Source organism: Trachemys scripta, chromosome 11 (assembly GCF_013100865.1).
Source record: "Trachemys scripta elegans isolate TJP31775 chromosome 11, CAS_Tse_1.0, whole genome shotgun sequence".
Lineage (NCBI taxonomy): Eukaryota > Metazoa > Chordata > Testudines > Emydidae > Trachemys > Trachemys scripta.
Window position 1 is genome coordinate 62,428,053 of NC_048308.1, and position 18,554 is coordinate 62,446,606.

At 54.3% G+C, this 18,554-nt stretch overlaps 1 protein-coding gene across 5 annotated transcripts in view; it reads left to right on the forward strand.

Moving 5' to 3' along the window:
- Positions 1-18,554, forward strand: part of COL18A1 (collagen type XVIII alpha 1 chain) — a 252,301-nt gene that overhangs the window by 203,757 nt on the left and 29,990 nt on the right. For all 5 annotated transcript variants that reach the window (XM_034785179.1, XM_034785177.1, XM_034785176.1 and 2 more), the window contains 12 exons: positions 315-530; positions 1,434-1,460; positions 2,399-2,461; positions 2,620-2,706; positions 3,664-3,717; positions 3,936-4,094; positions 4,786-4,848; positions 6,033-6,077; positions 9,088-9,228; positions 10,268-10,339; positions 10,902-10,928; positions 11,932-11,976. In XM_034785179.1, coding sequence (XP_034641070.1) covers positions 315-530; positions 1,434-1,460; positions 2,399-2,461; positions 2,620-2,706; positions 3,664-3,717; positions 3,936-4,094; positions 4,786-4,848; positions 6,033-6,077; positions 9,088-9,228; positions 10,268-10,339; positions 10,902-10,928; positions 11,932-11,976 — 999 coding nt within the window. The remainder of the gene's footprint in view (positions 1-314; positions 531-1,433; positions 1,461-2,398; positions 2,462-2,619; positions 2,707-3,663; positions 3,718-3,935; positions 4,095-4,785; positions 4,849-6,032; positions 6,078-9,087; positions 9,229-10,267; positions 10,340-10,901; positions 10,929-11,931; positions 11,977-18,554) is intronic.

Below are 18,554 nucleotides of genomic sequence, written 5' to 3' on the forward strand. Positions count from 1 at the left end.
TGGACTCGATGACCTCTCGAGGTCCCTTCCAGTCCTATAATCTATGAATCTATGAATAAGCCAGGGAATCCCAGAGGCGAGTCGTTCCTTCTCCATGTGGGACTGGCTGAGGGAACTAGGTGGGCATTTTGTATCGCCCCTTGGGCCCATGCTGGCCCCAGCCAGCTCTGCGAGGCCAAAGCCTGGCATTTCCAGGGCACAGCATCAGTGCAGAGCGAGGGAGCAAGGAACCCTGGGGATCCCGGCCGCAGGCAGTGCCCAGGCCAGGTCGGGGAGTGCAACTGGTGGCTCATGGTTTCCCCTTTCATCCCCAGGGAAGTGCAGGATTTGGGTATCCCGGCTCTAAGGGGCAGAAAGGGGAGCCAGGTGCCCAGGGATCTCCCGGACCTGCTGGCCCGCCTGGGCCCCCTGGCTCTACAGTGCAGCGCCTGGACGGCTCTGTGGTGGAGCAAGTCACCGGGCCTCCAGGACCAAGAGGTCCCCCAGGGCCGCCCGGGGAAGATGGCCTCCCTGGCAAGGACGGCGAGCCTGTGAGTAAACCCTCTACCCAAGCAAGCTCAGGGAGCAGGCTGGGGGCTGCTGGGCTCTCTCTGGGATGGGGGGCAGCAAATGCCCTCCTGCCCCAGGAGATGCCAGCGGAATGCTATCGGGACCTTGCTATGTTGGCTGCAGAGAGCTCCCTCTGTCCAGCTAGGGCCCTGTCACGCTCTTCGTCAGCCCTCTCCACACACCCTGTCCCTTTGCATCCTATGCAGGCTGTGGGCTGGGTCCCGCTGCATTGCATCTGTCCCCTACTGCCCCAAGGCTCTGCTGCCCAGGACCCTGCCTTCCCCCCACTGCCACCTGCTCTGTCCTTCACTCTGTCTCCATCTCCTCTCCCTCTCCACCGGTCCCACCTGAATGAAATTAGAAAGCTCCCCTTTCTCCTTACCACTCTGTGTCCACCGGCTGCCCCCTGCCTCTGCCTGTCTCCTTGCTGCCCTTTCTTGCCTTCCTCCTTGCTCCAGGCCGGCACTTCCCACCACCCCAGTTTCCTGTGTGCCACCTGCCAGAGCTGCTGGGGCCAGCACAGGCCCAGCCACTCTTGGCTGTTTGGTCCTGGAGCGGGGGGTGATCTCGGGGTGCTCATCCTCCCTCCCAGATGTGCTGTGGGGAGAAAAGGGGCTTTGGCATGTTCTGAACTGGAGGGAGGCTGCCGAGCCGGAGCAAAATGCGGCAGTAGCCACAGACGCCCGGCAGAGTAGGCCAATGCCAGCACCTGGCTGGTGCTGCTGAAATCCTACCAAAGCCCCCAGGGTGCTGGGTGAGGGAGAATGGGGAGTACTCTGAGGAGCCAGGGGGCAGTGCAGCCGGCAAATGCATCCCCCAGGGCGTGCCTGGGCGGTGAATATCTATCTGTCTCGTTAACACCTCTCCATCTCTGTTGACTCTAGGGTGATCCTGGTGAAGATGGGAAACCTGTAAGTGTCCCCGTTTGCTTCCCCCACGCCCTGCCAGTGTGCTGGTGTCAGCGTGTGCCACCTGCAGACAGTCATGTGACTGGCCACCCGGGATTGGCTGAATCATTACCATATAGTGCATGCTTCCTAATGCTCCATGCCAACGCACAGTCCCTCTCATGCGCTCCAGAACACGTCCGGCACCCCCAGCAGCATGCCTAGCTGCAGGCATAGCAGGGTGTTAAAGGAACACTGCTTAGAATGCACCTGCGAAAAAGGCTAGTGTTCTGGGGCGGATTCACAGGAGTGTCGTGTGTCAGACATGGCGGGTAATGTCCCGGTCTGCTCGGCACTGGCAAGGCCTCAGCTGAAGTCCTGGGTCCAGGTCTGGGTGCCACGTGTCAGGAAAGCTGTGTGCAGATTGGAGAGAGACCAGAGCACATCAACAAAAATGAGAAAAGGGTTGGAAAACCTGACCCGTGAGGAAAGCTTAAAGAACTGGGCATGTTCAGTCTTGAGAAGAGAAGACGGAGGGGGGGCCTGAGAACAGACTTCAAATACGTGAAGGGCTGTTACAAAAAGGACAGTGGTCAATGGTTCTCCAGGGCCACTGAAGGTAGGACAAAAAGTACTGGGCTGAATCTGCAGCAAGGGAGATAGAGCTAGAAAGTTTTTCCTAGTATCTAACTGAGGGTAGCTCAGCTCTGGACCAGGCTTGCAAGGGGGACCATGGGATCCCCATCACTGGAGGTTTTGAAGAACAGGCTGGACAAACACCTGCATGGGATGATCTAGGAGATTTTCTTGTCCCTGTCTCAGCTCAGGGGGCTGGACTAGATGGCCTCTTGAGATCCCTTCCAGCCCCGCATTGGTGACAGAGAACTGCCCCCAGTTTACCCCTGGGATGCAGTCAGCCCTTGGCTCTGGCTCCCCATCAGTCTCTTGGTTTCCCTTTGCAGGGTGACGTTGGGCCCCAGGGATTCCCTGGAACTCCCGGAGAGCCTGGCCTCAAGGGGCAGAAGGTGAGTTCCTGGCACACGGGCTGAGTGGCAGCGTCTAACTGGTTCTCTCTGGCCCCAGGCAAGCCATCTCTGGAACCGCCCTGTTTTGTTTGGCTCATGTGCAGTGGAGTAACATAGAACCCATGTTACAACCTTTGTCGTCTCTTCTGTGTGCTTAGGGTGAGCCCGGAGTCGGCGCAAGAGGCCCCCCTGGACTGCCCGGACCGCCTGGGACACCAGGTCTCTCTTCCAAACAGGACAAGCTGGTACGTTCCTGGGGGCCTGTGGATGGCCCAGACCTGGCATGTGGCATTGGGTCCGAGGACCTGGTGCTGACCCTCCTGCTGAGGAGCACAGAGATCCTGGCTCATGCCATGGCACTGAGCAGCTGGCAGAGCTGGCACTTGCTGCGAAGTTAGTACGGCCGTAACACGGAGCAGCTCCACTCTGCAACGTGACGGGTGCTCACAGCTAGAGCTGGCCAGAGTTATCTCTATGCAACGCTTTATTGGTGGGAAATGCCGATCCCATGGAATCAAACCTTCCACCAGAACTTACCAGTTTCATCAATTTTCAGTGACAAGTTATGAGTTTATTCCTTTCAATGAGGTCAAAACCTTTTGTTTCAATCTTAGATAATAGAAACATTTTGCCTATTCTGTCATGTCCTTGTCTAATAGGTCCTGTCATTTATTTTATTTTTTATTTTATTTTTATACTGTTTTGTTATACCAATTGCAGTAGGAAATTACCAGTTAGAGAAATTACCTGCCGGAGAAAGCAGGCCGGGTCCCGGACGCGGGTGCCGCGCTCCGCGCTGCCGGAGAAAGCAGGCCGGGTCCCGTAGACCGATGCCATGCGCAGAGGCCAGCCCAAGGTCTGGGCACCTCCTCAGCCCCCCTCAGGCTTTACTGTGAGTGGGTTCGTGAGCCTTGTTCTGTGGGGAGTATCTGCCCTCTGTAGTCAGACTGCCCTGTCTTTCGTGGCTGGTGTGGATAGGAAACTGCTCTTCCCCACGTCCAGCCTGACTCCCTTGGCCTCTCCGGAGGCGCTTTCTGATAGTTCAGGAGCAGGGGCCTGGCTGGGGGAGAGATCCAGGCCATTGAACCTTTCGCTCCCCAGCCCCACAGAAGTGGGCCGAGTCCCTGCTGGTAATGCGTGCTGGCTCCCCTGCTCCATGGAAACAAGGGAGTCACGTCTGTGCCCGTGTACTTCTCTTCCAGACGTTCATCGACATGGAAGGCTCTGGGTTTGGAGGCGATCTGGAAAGCTTCCGGGTGAGTGGTGAAGTGCAGGGAAGGGGGCTGCTACAGCTGTGTCTTTAAGGCTTCATTTGCTTGGCCCTGGTGTTGGGCAGCATTCTACAGACTGCCATGGCAAGTGGCAGCAGGCCTGGCCTGCCGAGGGACTCTCAGCCGGTGTCTGGAGATGGCATTGCAGGCGCACGAGAATGTGGGCCCATGTGCCGCCAAACATCCTTTACTCTTTTTTTCAGGGCCCCCGAGGCCCACCAGGGCCCCCCGGGCCTCCTGGGGTGCCTGGCCTGCCAGGAGAGCCAGGAAGATTTGGGATGAACAGCACTGAGCTGCCAGGACCCCCCGGCCTCCCCGGCCTGCCAGGCAGAGATGGTGTCCCCGGAGCCCAAGGCCCACCAGTAAGTGTGGCGGGGGGCGTGTGCTGGGAATGGCGACGTGTTCCAGGGTTGTTCTGGGGCTTGCCGGTGTTAAGGGCAGTGCCCCAACATTTCCCATGGCAGGGCCAATGCCAGGGCCTTTGGGCCTAGCTCTGGCCGGAGGTGCTGGAGCATGGGGGGTGCTTCTCGTTGGAATTTGGGATGTACAGATGCCTGGTGCACATGAACAGCAGCCATACTCAGGCTCTGCCTTTGGCTTGGGTGGTCAGAGGATGGAGGCTGGGGGGGAGATAGAGTGGATGGAGACACCCGAGGAAAAGTGTTAGCTCTAGGAGAGAGTGACGGGCTGGAGCATGGCTGGCAAGGAGCCCGGTGGGGGTGACGGCCCGTCCCCGGGCTGGGGTGTGGCTGGCGAGTAGCCCGGTGGGGGTGACGGCCCGTCCCCAGGCTAAGGTGTGACTGGCAAGGAGCCGGGTGGGGGTGATGGTCCATCCCCAGGCTGGGGTGTGGCTGGCCATGAATCAGACATGGGTGATGGCCAGTCCCCGGGCTGGGGCGTGGCTGGCGAGAAGCCTGGCGGGGGTGGCCATGTACTACTGAGGGCAGCTGGGCCTTTTCCTCTGACATGTAAAGAGTTAATGCAATAAACCAGCATGAAAATGCCAGTTTTGAAATGTTTCCTCCAACTGAGATTAACTCTCTAACTTTGCAGGGTCCTCCGGGTTCTCCAGGAAAAAGTGGGTTGGCCGGCCAGCCTGGGCTTCGAGGAGAACGGGTATGTGCCCCCTCTTCACGGGGCCTTGGCTAGAACCACAGAGTCTTTGCAGTAACTCGCTGGCTAGGGGCAGGCGAGAGCCTGGGGGTAGCTCTGTCCTGCCTGGAGTCAGAACGAGTACCCCTCTGCCTTGGGCAGTGAAAAGTATGGGATAGATCACACCTGCGGCTGGGGGCAGGCCAGTGCATGCAGTCTGGGAGCTGACTGCTGCTGTGCGGGCTTGCTCTGCGTTTGTGCAGCACCTAGCACGAAGGGATCCAGGGCCATGCATGGGCTTCTAGGCGCTAGAATAGTACACATCATACAGCATCGTCAGAAACCCCAGTTCAGGAGCAAGCCCGGCCCAAGGCAGGGGTCGGTGGCAAAGTGCTGGAGGGAACTTGCACGCTGCTGGTGTGCTGAGCGAATGGAAGGGGCAGGACAGGAGGCACAGCAGGAAATGCAGCTATCGGGGGGTGGAAAATAAAGCAGCCCACGCCCCACTCATACGCCCCCAGTTCAGTTGGCATCTGCCCTGCCCGGCACGCCCGCAGCTGACGGCAGCCTGGTGCTAGCCACTGACTCGGGCTGCCATTGGTCCCCGCAGGCTGAGTTCCTGCCCACAGAGTGCAAACCTGCAGCTGTTAAACCACTTTACCCCAGACCCCCGTTTCCGAGCCGGGTGCAGCAGGGTAGCCCGGCACACAGTCACGGCTGATTCGGGACTATGGACGGTGCCGCTGCTCCCAACGTCCCCTCATGGTGCAGCCGCTGCGTGGAGCAGGTGTGAGGCAGCTATGCAAGTCTGCTGCAGTCCTTCACGGCGTGCCACATCTTCACTGTCCTGGCTGGAGTCTCCGCACCTGGGCTAACTGTGGTAGCTTTCTTGGTGGGGGAAGCTGTTCTGGTCGCTCTTGCGGCTGTCCTGGGTCCCCAGGATCGGATCTGGTGCGGAGCTGTGGTAGCTCTGCTGGCGGAAGCGTACCCAGACTTGTAGCTAAGGCCATGTGAGGTAATACTGTATCCCCAGCTGTGCGTTGAGAAAGGATTCCTAAGTAGTGTGTGACCAGGTAACCCACCACGACTTCCAGGTTACACAGTCCCCCCAGCTGTCCTAGTGTGCCACTGGACTGGGCAGCTCCCCCTCTCCCTGGCCTGCCGCACTCTGTCTGACCATTCACTCTTCCTTCCCTTCTTGTTCCCAGGGGGACCCAGGAGACCTAGGCCTCCCCGGAGCTCCTGGACCCAAGGTACAGTAACCGCCCGTCCCCGGCTCTGAGATTACACTACCCTCTGCCTCTTGTAGTGCAGGTGACTCGGAAACCAGCCCCCAGATTCCACTGGGGATCGATCTGCTCTCGTTCAGTTGCAGGCTGCACCTAGCCAGGGTGGGTGGAAGGGAGAGCTCGTGGCAGGCATCACAGGCAGGCCTGTGACATGTGGCTAAGTTCAGGAAGAGACTGGGAAAACGTGACATGTGATGTGCTGCTCACATGTCTCCTGAGTGGTGGCCGGCAGCATGGTACCGGGACACTGCCTGGGACCGGAGATCTTGTTGCCAGCTCTGTCACTGAATCAGTTTGTGATGTTAACCAGGTTTTAATAATAGATAGGATAGCAATAGAAATCCGGAATCAAATCCAGGAGTTGATCCACATAAGAAGAGGTGTGCTGGCCAGCTAACGTACAGCAATTGCCATTCCTGAAACAACCATTCCCAGGTCGACTAGCAGTGCACAGAGGTTTTTGAATTGGGAATGAATACAGTGGATCGGTACCTACAGCTAGGCCATTTACCCACGACCAATTCGGTGGCTCCTTCAGTCTCCTGATTGTGGGCCCTATTCCCTGCATGTTCCCCTCTGCCCACCACTGGGGTTATGTTCTGTCCCTCTCTTTCCTCTGTCCTGCTCTCCAGAGCGCACATGTAACTGATGACGATCATGTCATGATGATGTTACCTTCCCATCCCTGTCGCTGGGCTGGGTGAGGGCAGCACGTGCACACATGTTCCTCCTGAGGGTCTGTGGGCATCAACCACAAAACCACTCAACCCCATGGAAGCTCTGGGCCAAGACAGCAATTCCCCAAAGCCCTGGAGCATGCACTGGGTCCATTGTGACTCAGTCACAGCAGTGAGACACAGAGGCTTCACGATAAACGCGGGCCTGAGTGCTAGAAAGAATCGGGACCTAGATCTTTAGTTCTCCAGGATGTGTCACCAGCTGTTGGGAGCGGGTGAGATGCATCGCTCTGCACAGGCTGGGCACCAGGCCTGGGCACCAGTCAGATGGACGCTCTTCTGGGGGGGTAGTGGGAGGGCACAGGGATCCATTGTACTAAACCTAAACTGCTAGGGCCAACGCCCAGTTGGTGCACATTGGCATCAAGCTGTGACGTTGACAGAGCTCCATTGATTTACACCAGCTAGGGCAGGAGCTGGCTCCTGGGTTTTAGTTCGTTGCTATGTCCCGGGTGGAATCTGGGGCTGACATAACAGAAGGTAGGAATTCGAACTCCTGACCCCTTTTCCCAGCAAAGAGTCGTTCTGGAACACCGTGGGGCTGTAATGGCTGCTCTGCCACCAGTGCTCGTAGGAAATGATTTCTGTTCTCTTGTCATTCTTCTCTCTGTCTCCATTCACTCTTTTCCCATCTAATCAGAGCAACCTGCCTCCTATCCCTTCCTACCTGCTAGAGCTGCTTTCTTACTACTCTACATCCCCCCCTGTGGGAGAGACCAGGCTCGAGGTAAAGGCTCCATGCACGCGTGCCGACGGCATGACTTAGACAGGCGCATGTGTCTCAGAGCTCTCGCTGTCAAAAATAGGAGAATCCTGTGGAGGAAAGTCCCTTAAATCCAGTTGCTCTGTGTGGTTCTGCATGTCAGGTTATCAATGGCAAATCTGCGCTCTTTGAGCTTGTGTTTGTAGGAGGCTGTTGCCAAAGGTTGAGTCCAATGCATCCGAACTCTGCCCAGCCATGCAGGGTCTGGCCGCCTGCCTGATGCCGGGGGCGAGTGATCGCGTGTTATCAATTATGGAATGACATTTTTTATGCTACAAAATTGGTTGGATTTTTTTCCATGAGATAAGTGGAAATGCCATGTGTTGTTGAACATAAAGAGCTACTGGATTGAAAGAAGTCTGGTGGCAGCCTAGGACCACAAACTAGTGAAAGACTGAGGCAAAGCAAGCCTGAGAAGCATCCATCCCCTGCATTAATTGCATGTCTGGGTTAATGGCCGGTCTCTCTAGTGTATGGTTTATAGGTACTCGGAAAGGCATTTGTTCAGTGCAAGCAGGAAAGCATTTGAAATGCTGACCTTTTCATTACTATGGTCTGAGGAGTTGTTAGTGTGTGCATAACGTAGTTCACAGTTTCTGTCCAATATTGCTCCTGCCGTGCTGTATTTTCATTCTGTATTGCCCACCGTCTGCGTGAGCCTTAACATTCTGATAGGGAGAAATGTCATGCAAAGTCAAACTCCTGAGTGCAGCATCCCCTGGACTAGCTCTGTCTGACGCGAGGAAAGCGTGCAGTGGGCTGGGCTAAGCCGGGGGCATGCCTCTGAGCTCCCAGGACATACAGAATTGCAGTAGGAGAGACAGTGCAGAGAAGAGAGATCTGCACATGTGACTTGCAGAGGGAGACTAGCCGTTCCCTTGCTTCCTTGTACGTGTGTGGAGAGGTACCTTTACTCAGTTCGTTGCCTTTCCAGCCTGGCAGGCTTTTGAGCAGCATTTCCTAAGGAAAAATGAGGTTGGTAGTTTCACATACGCACCCCGGGGGACGTTTTCCACATTGAGGAGAGCGCTGGTCTTGCAATATAGTCTCTGCTCAGGAGAGAACGGGTGCTGCAGGGCGGGGGAAGGGTGCCCCCGCAGAGCAGTGAGGACGCAGGACTGCCCGCACCATACCTGGCACTAACTACAGGGCTGAGTTTCCCCCCTCCCTGAAAGGTGCGTTCACCCGGAATGTGCCTGTGTTCTAATCAAGTCTGCCAGCGTCGGTGGTTCTGGGACTGGCTGGGAAGTGCTGGTAACTGACATGGGTTTCGGGTCACTTGTTTTGTTTGTCTGAATTGCTGCTCAGTCTTGGCTTGTGGTGTGCTTTCGGCTGGGGGGAACGGGGGAGGGAACAGCTCCAGGCTGTTAGATCCCATTGCTCTGGCGAGACAGGGCCATGTGTGCCCAGGAGCTACTCTCCCCCTGCGGGCTCTGCGGCCTCAGAGCATGGTTCCTTTTGTTCCCACTTGCAGGGCGGTAAGGGCGAGATGGGGCTGGCCGGAGCCCCAGGGGAAACCGGGCTGGCAGGCCTTCCTGGACCAATGGGACCACGAGGACTACCAGGTCCCCCAGGCCCTGCTGGACCTCCTGGGCCAGGCTACGAGGCCGGATTTGTAAGTATCAGCCATGGCTGCTAAACAGATTGAAATCCTTACACTCTCTTCCTGCCATCGTTTTGCAGGGGGAGCACGTTGCCCGTGTGCTCTGGGGGCCCCTCTCGGGGAGTCCTGCAGGGAGCACGTTGCCCTTGTGTGCTGGGGGAGCTCACTTGGGGGGTCCTGCGGGGAGCACATTGCCCGTGCCCTCTGGAGAGGCCCCACTCGGGGCATCCCACGGGGAGCACGTTACCCACAGACTCTGGGAGGGCCCCACTTGGGGTGTCCCATCGGGAGCACGTTACCCCTGTGGTCTGGTGGGCCCCACTCGGGGCATCCCACGGGGAGCACGTTACCCACACGGTCGGGGGGCCGCACTTGGGGCATCCCGTTGGGAGCATGTTGCGCGTGTGCTCTGTGTGGGTCATGCAGGGGGCACGTTGCCTGTGTGCTCTGGGGGGCCACACTCAGGGGGTCCGGTGGGGAGCGTGTTGTCCGCCCGCTCTGGTGCCTGCATTGGACTGTCCATTGGGACCCTAATGGGATCCCAGCTCTTGCCTGTAGGACCCCCTTTCTGAGCTGACTCGTGTGTTCCCAGCCCCCTCGCTCTGACCTGCGACCCACTAGCTGAGTGGCTTTGAGCTGGCAGGCCCTGCAGCTGTGTGGTGGGGCAGAACTCCGGTGTCCCTCCCAGTGTGTGGGGAGCCTTTCCCTTCCCAGTGCTCTGGAGCAGATACGGGGAGGGGAAGGGCCTGCTTCTGGGCGTTCTAGCTGTGCAGTGATGGCGCTCCCAGGGCGGCTGCTGTTTTGCTGTCCGAGCTCGGAGGCCTGTGTGCCGTGCCCCGGGTACCACATCCCACAGCTGGTTCGCTCTGTGAAGAAAAGGCTAAGCTCCCGGCTAGGCCCTGGGCTCCCGGCTGACACCGCTCCCATTCGCTGTTTGCCTGCTGTGGTTCTGCCTTGCAAAACAGCCTGGCTCCCGGGCCTCTGCCCTTGTTTCGGTCCCGGGTGGCAGAGTGGGCCGTGTTTGCATCTCCCCGGGTGTTTGTTACCCTAGGGAGACATGGAAGGCTCGGGGATGCCGTTCCTTTCTGCCGTTCCTGGAGAGCGTGGTCCCGAAGGGCCACAGGTAAGTCCCCCTGACCGTCGGTTAACTCTGGCTCTCCCTTCCGGAGGATTTTTCCACCCTGCCCAGGAAACCAGGCATTGCACAGGGTGCTAAGCAAGGAAATTAACACCACCACCCCAAGTCCATGGACTTCATGCCTGCAGCTCCAGCCTGTAGCTGCCAACCCCTGCCCAGACCCACAACAGGCTGGCTTGCTGGGCAGCGCCCGCCCGGACCCCCAGGAGGCCGGCTCACCGGGCAGTGCCCGTCCGGACCCCCGGCTCGCTTGCCCGGACCCCCAGGCCAGCTTGTGAGGCCGGGAGTGTGAAGCCAGCAGGGGCAGGTGCTTGCAGAGTAGGGGAGGGGGGATGCTGGTAAAAGCTGTCTCCTGCTGGTGCTGGCTGGGAGTGAGTGACAGCGCCCCAGGGGCAGCGTGTGATCTGGGGGCTCCACTGGTGTCATTTTGCAGTGAAATTATTAACAAACACCAAAGTACCCAGCGGTTCAGGGGCTTCTGAGGGGACACGTGCTCATTCGGCTCATTTGCCTGATACCGTGTTGTATTTATTCACTGTTCATACAGGGGCCACCGGGACTCCCCGGACTCAAGGTCAGGAGCCATTGGGAATCTGTTTGTACCTATCTGCCCTAGCAGGACTTGAGCTGTTCAACCCCAGCCAACCAGTACAGTGAGACGCGTCCTCTGATGAAATGGCCAGTCCCTGGGGCTGATCCAGCCCCCATCTCTGGGCAGAGCTCTTCTTGGGGGAGTCCCCCTCCTGTGCAGAGTGGGGAACTTTCCCCGGCCCTCTGGCATGTGTTACAGAAGATCCTTCCCTCTTCTCTAATAGGCATTGATCAGATCACGTGGGAACGCCCCAGGAGCAGTACAGAAGTCAGCGGAGAGAAAAGCAGGAGTTAGAATATTATGCTGTTATCTCAAAAAATCTGGGCAGTGGCCTTTCTGCGTGGTCGTTCTGGCCAGCACGTGTCCGGTCCGTTCTGAGCGCTGACCGATTCGTAGTACATATTACATAGGGTATCGCTGGGCTGTTATCCAGTCGAGCGCGGCCCCGCCGTCAGTCTGCAAGGGAGACACGTGGGGAGGAATCCTGGCCCTGCTGAAGCAAAGGGAGTTTTGCCATTAAATTCCCTGGAGCCAGGATGTCCCCCCAGGACTTTTCCGTGATATTCGCTATTCCTTTGCCTCAGAGCAGAGTCGTTTATGCTGAGGCGGCGCCTCTCCCAGCGAGGAGCTGTTTTTACGCAGGGACAAAGCCCACCCCATCCCCAGGAGTGCTCTGAAAGCCTGGGTGGTTTCTAGAGGCACAAAGGGCAGGTAGGGACCTGCCTCCTGATGAGTCATTGGGAATTAGCCATCTGACTGCCCTTTGTGCCTTGAGAAATCTTTGCCTTGGAAGGAAGGACGGTGTTGGTGAGCTATGGCATGGACACATGCAGCTTGTTGCTGTCAGCCCCTTGGCCCCCCTCACATGCTTGATCCATGGGGTGGTCCATGCAACCTCTGAAACGTGCATTTCCAGCACACATTTTCCATGCTACACGCAGGAGAGCTCCTCCTCCGTACTGATTTACTGTTCTTTACCTTCCAGGGGGACGCTGGCAGCCCTGGGCTGCCTGGCTTGCCAGGACAAAAGGTAGGATCACTTCATACAGCTTCACAAAATCTTCAACCCCTTCTTAGGAATTCCAGTGAAGGGATGATGGCTCCACTGAAGGGATGATGCCCTGCCCAGTCCATGAGTAGACGGGGAGCCAATGCAAGCATTGGGCAGTACCGTGTTTTAGTGTCCAGACAGTGGGGGTGGTTTTTTTTGTGGATTCTGAATGTCAAGACCCTGAGTTCAAAGAATCTGCCTGCTGACACCTTGTCACTGTTGAGCATTTTGAAATGTGAGCCCTTGATACCAGGCCCCTCCTGACTGACAAGCCAGGTGACACATGAAACCACCTTTGTTGGATTTCAGTTATTTGTAATGAAAACATCAGAGTAGTATCTTGTTATGGAACATGGTTCGCTCCAAGGTACATATGTGATGTCTGCATTAGCAGTATACCTTGCTAGTACGTCCCTCCCCCTCACCCACCCCGAACTGAGACGTGATGATGTACATAAGAGTAGAGAGAGGAGATGGGCGGCTGCATCTAGAAACTGTGACACTGATGCTGCCTTACTTCCTGGCAGCTGGGCATGCCCGCTCTGCACGGAGGTGGTCGTGCTGCGGAGCGCTGCTGGTTCTGCTGTTCGGGAGCACCGGCGCTAGCGGCTCTAGACAGTCTGCTGATCCATAGATCTCAATGTTACTCAAGGCCACAGGCTCGGTTTGGTGGCAAAGGTACTCAGCCAGGTTTATTGTTAGCAAAGCACGGTCCTAGCGCCCTGTCCAATGGGTCACAGGGACACTAACACCCGAGACAAGGTAAAGGCTCAATAGCATAACTGGGAATGTCCCCATGGCTGATACAGAGATGGCTCTCCTTCCACTCTCCTTGCATACATCAGTACAAACAGGTTATGCATTCTGTTCCGCATGCTTTTTGTCATTCTCCTGTACCTTGTACCTGCTGATTGAACAAAATCCATGGTCCTGTCCTCCCATCCTTCTCTAAGGAGGGGCAGTGTGTTCCTGGACCATCTCTTGAGAATGCTGGATGTTCTTGTACCATGCTCTCTGGCAAGCTAATCCCTGGTGTGTTATGGTTCTCCTAAAACCAGGCTTACTTTGGTTCATACTGTTATCCATGCGGAAAGGGTTATATTACCTGCGACCCACGGAATACTTGCCAGGTAGCATCTTAGAATAGTTCATGAAGGATGAGAATCATAGGACTGGAAGGGACCTTGAGAGGTCATCTAGTCCAGTCCCCTACAACCTCCCTAGGCAATTTATTCCAGTGCTTAACCACCCTGACAATTAGGAAGTTTTTCCTAATAGCCAACCTAAACCTGCAATTTAAACCCATTGCTTCCTGTCCTGTCCTCAGAGGTTAAGAAGAACAATTCTTCTCCCTCTTCCTTGTAACAACCTTTTATGTACTTGAAAACTGTTATCATGTCCCTCCTCAGTCTTCTCTTTTCCAGACTAAACAAACCCAGTTTTTTCAATCTTCCTTCATAGGTCATGTTTTCTAGACCTTTAATCATTTTTGTTGCTCTTCTCTGGACTTTCTCCAATTTGTCCACATCTTTCCTGAAATGTGGCGCCCAGAATTGAACACAATACTCCAGTTGAGGCCTAATCAGTGTGGAGTAGAGCGAAAGAATTACTTCTCGTGTCTTGCTTACAACAGTCCTGCTAATACATCCCAGAACGATGTTCACTTTTTTTTTTTGCAACAGTTGTTACACTATTAATTCATATTTAGCTTGTGGTCCACTATGACCCCCCGATCCCTTTCCGCAGTACTCCTTCCTCGTCAATCATTTCCCATTTTGTATGTGTGCAACTGATTGTTCCTTCCTAAATGGAGTGCTTTGCATTTGTCCTTATTGAATTCCATCCTATTTACTTCAGACCATTTCTCCAGTTTGTCCAGATCATTTTGAATTTTAGTCCTATTCTGCAAAGCGCTTGCAACCCCTCCCAGCTTGGTATCGTCCACAAGCTTTATAAGTGTACTCTCTATGTCATTATCTAAATCATTGATGAAGATATTGAACAGAACCAGACCCAGAACGGATACCTGTGCGACCCCACTCGATATGCCCTTCCAGCATGACTGTGAATCACTGATAACTACTCTCTGGGAACGGTTTTCCCGCCAGTTATGCACCCACCTTATGTAGCGCCATCTAGGTTGCATTTTCCTAATTTGTTTATGAGACGGTCATGTGAGACAGTATCAAAAGCCTTACTAAAGTCAAGATATGCCACGTCTACCGCTTCCCCCCATCCACAAGGCTTGTTACCCTGTCAAAGAAAGCTATCCGGTTAGTTTGACACAATTTGTTCTTGACAAATCCATGCTGACTGTTACTTATCACCTTATTATCTTCTAGATGTTTGCAAATTGATTGATTAATTATTTGCTCCATTATCTTTACGGGTACAGAAGTTAAGCTGACTGGTCTGTAATTCCCTGGGTTGTCCTTATTCCCTTTTTTATAGATGGGCACTATATTTGCCCTTTACCAGTCTTATGGAATCTCTCCTGTCTTCCATGACTTTTCAAAGATAATCGCTAATGGCTCCGATATCTCCTCAGTCAGCTCCTTGAGTATTCTAGGATGTATTTCATCGGGCCCTGGTGGTTTGAAGACATCTAATTTATCTAAGTAATCTTTAACTTGTTCTTTTCCTGTTTTAGCCTCTATCCTACCTCATTTTCACTGTGTTAGATGTCCAGTCACCACCAACCTTCTTGGTGAAAACCGAAACAAAGAAGTCATTAAGCACCTCTGCCATTTCCACATTTCTGTTGTTATTCTCTCCCCCCACCACCCCTTGAGTAACAGGCCTACTCTGTCCTTGTTCTTTCTCTTGCTTCTAATGTATTTGTAGAATGTTTTCTTCTTACCCTTTATGTCTCTAGCTATTTGATCTCGTTTTGTGCCTTGGCCTTTCTAATTTTGTCCCTACATAGTTGTGTTATTTGTTTATAAACATCCTTTGTAATTTGACCTAATTTCCACTTTTTGTAGGATTCTTTTTTGATTTTAAGATCATTGAAGATCTCCTGGGTAAGCCAGGGTGGCCTCTTGCCATACTTCCTATCTTTCCTACGCAGTGGGCTAGTTTGCTCTTGTGCCCTTAATAAAGTCTCTGAAAAACTCCCAACTGTCTTCAATTGGTTTTCCCCTTAGACTTGCTTCCCATGGGATCTTACCTACCAAATCCCTGAGTTTGCTAAAGTCGCCTTCTTGAAATCCATTGTCTTTATTTTGCTGTTCTCCCTCCTATCATTCCTTAGAATCATGATCTCTATCATTTCATGATCAGTTGAACCCAAGCTGCCTTCCACTTTCAAATTCTCAACCAGTTCTCCCTATTTGTCAAAATCAAATCCAGTACAGCCTCTCCCCTAGTAGCTTTCTCCACCTTCTGAAACAAAAAATTGTCTCCAATACATTCCAAGAACTTGTTGACTAATCTGTGCCTTGCTGTGTTATTTTCCCAACAGATGTCTGAGTAGTTGAAGTCCCCATCACTTGTGCTTTGGATGATTTTGTTAATTGTTTAAAAAAAGCCTCATCCACCTCTTCTTCCTGGTTAGGTGGTCTGTAGTAGACCCCTACCATGACATCTCCCTTGTTTTTTACCCCTTATATCCTTACGCAGAGACTCAACAAGTCTGTCTCCTATTTCTATCTCAACCTCAGTCCAAGTGTATACGTTTTTAATATATAAGGCAACACCTCCTCCCTTTTTTCCCTGCCTGTCCTTCCTGAGCAAGCTGCTGTACCCTTCTATACCAATATTCCAATCATGTATTATCCCACCAAGTCTCTGTGATGCCAACTATGTCATTGTTGTGTTTATAGACTAGCATTTCAAGTTCCTGCTTATTCCCCATACTTCTTGCATTAGTATACAGACTTCTAAGATACTGATTTAATTCCCCTCCCCCCAGTTCTCTCTTGTCTCTCCTTTATCCCTGCTATAACAGCTCCCCCCAGATTCCGAATCTTCTCCCGGGTCACCATAATTTTGACTTACCTGTTGGCTTTGGTCACCTGCCCCCTCCGAACCTAGTTTAAAGCCCTCCTCACGAGGTTAGCCAGTCTGTATCCAAATATGCTCTTCCACTTCCTCGATAGGTGGACCCCAGCTCTGTTGAGCAGTCCTTCTTCCTGGAACTGCATCCCGTGGTCAAGGAAGCTGAAGCCACCCTCGCAGCCAGGCATTCACCTCCAGGATGCATCTGTGTCTGCCAGGTCCCCTACCCTTGACGGGAAGGATCAAAGAGAACATCACCTGTGCTCCCAACTCCCTTACCCATATTCCCAGAGCCCCGTAGTCACTTCTGATCTGTGGAGGGTCAGACCTCGCAGTATTGTTAGTGCCCACATGGATGAGTAGCATGGGGTAATAGAGGGCTGGATGATCCTCGACAATCCCTCCATAGTGTCTCGGATACGGGCCCCTGGCAGGCAGCATACTTCCCGGGATGCCATGTCAGGGCGACAGATGTGCCTCATTGGGAACAGCCTGAAGCCAGAGGCGCTCAAGATTTGGGCTCTTAGCCTCCGCCTGTGCAGCTGGCTGGTGGAAGACATTGCAAACATGAAAGACACCAGTGAGGCGCACATACAAGTGCTCCCTAAGAAGAAATGAAACCCAGGATTGCTGCAGATGCACCGGACAGAGAGCCATTGCACAGGGGCGGCTCTATGTTTTTTGCCGCCCCAAGCACGGCAGTCAGGCGGCCTTCGGCGGCATGCCTGCGGGCAATCCGCTGGTCACACGGATTTGGCGGCGTTTCTGTGGGTGGTCTGCCGGTCCCGCATCTTCGGCGTACCCACCGCCGAATTACCGCCGAAGCCGCAGGACCGGCGGACCTCCCGCAGGTATGCCGCTGAAGGCTGCCTGGCTGCCGCCCTCACGGCAACCAGCACGCCACCCCCTGCGGCTTGCTGCCCCAAGCACGCGCTCGCTGTGCTGGTGCCGGGAGCCACCCCTGCCATTGAAGAAGCTAGAGCTGTGCATCGATCCCTTAGACCCCCACTAAGCACCAGGAGGCAATAATAGACATTGGTGGTAGAGTGGCACCACCATTGGTCAGTGTAGATGACACATTGTGATGGCATGTGCTCCTCACACTCATTAGGAGGGCCCAATCAGCTACTGAGGCTGCAAACAGGGGCACTTTAGGCTGGAGGCAGCTAATTAGGAACAGGCTCCTCCATACAGGAACAGGCAGTGTCTGTATAAAGCCAGGTAACTGACTGCAGATGGGAGCTGGTGTTTGGGTAGGCTGCAGTCCCTCTGAGGGGAGGGAGTTGGAGGCTGGCAAACCCAGAGATGGGGGAAGTCAGATAGGTAGGAAGAAGCCCAGAGAAACAGCAGCATGGCATAGAACTCTACCCGGACCGTGACTCCTTGTTACAGGTTCCCTGGACTAGAACCCAGTGTAGAGGGTGGGCCTGGGTTCCCCTACCAGCCACTGGGGTGTGGCCAGGGCATGGGAGACATCAGCCGGACAGTGGGTCTGGAAAGACTTTGAATTCACCGGAAGGGGAGGACCTTAGTGATCTGGCTGGAGGCTAAGCCATGAAGAGAAGACTGCCGATCCAGGAATGAGCGGGGGCCACAGAGTGAGACAAGATGGGGGAAGACACCACTGGAGGGAGCGCGCAAGAGCTAATTCCCAGGACGGCCAGCAGGAGGTGCCGCAAGCAGTGAGCGAACACACTCTTACAAGTGCTATTCGCCAAATGCCAGAATTTTAATGTAGCTGGCCCAGACGATTGTATGACACAATGTCAAGGGTAGTAGAGACACAGGCAGTGACAAAAAATAAGCATGTACAGGTTGGTATTGGACACTAGCCTTATCTATTCAAGAGTGATTGGCCTATAAGTAAGTTCATGAGAGGCTGACATCAAGAATGTTTTATCACAGGAGTTGCTCCTCTACCAAGGCTCAGTGTAGCCTCAAGAAGCAGCTGCAGACGGAGGTGTCAACTAGACATACTTCACAAGAAATCACCTGCTTGGTCATTGGCGGTTCCACAGTTCTTTGGATAGTTCACTGGCCAGCAGGTGGTATCATCAAGGACTTTATGACCAGTTTCAAAGTCTGCCTTGAGCACAAGCTAGCAGCATGTGATGTGTATCTTGTCTTTGGCAGGTACCAAGAATTCAGCACAAAGAGAGTCACAAGATCTAGCAGAGCTACAGAAACAAGCGGTGTGCATCTGTTGAGTATAAGCACACAACTACCTCCTGTAACAAGGTGGTACCCACCTCTTGTGAGCACCTCCCTCAGTCTGTGGTGACCCCTGTTGCTGGTTTCTCAGGCGGTTTCGGTGACTGAGCCCTCCGGCCAAGTCTCACACTGTCTGTGAGCTTTCAACAAAACAAAACCTCTTTAACTAATCACTGTGCTGCTACAGTTCCCTGGCCCACTCCCCCGCTCCAGCACCTTCACAAATGCTTCACCCTTACTGTAGGGCCGAAGTCCTTTCACTCAGTCCCAGCAGCCAGTGAGGATCTCTCTCTTGCTCCCCCAGTCCCTGCCAGCAACTGATCTGTCTGTGGCCTTGCTGCTCCTTC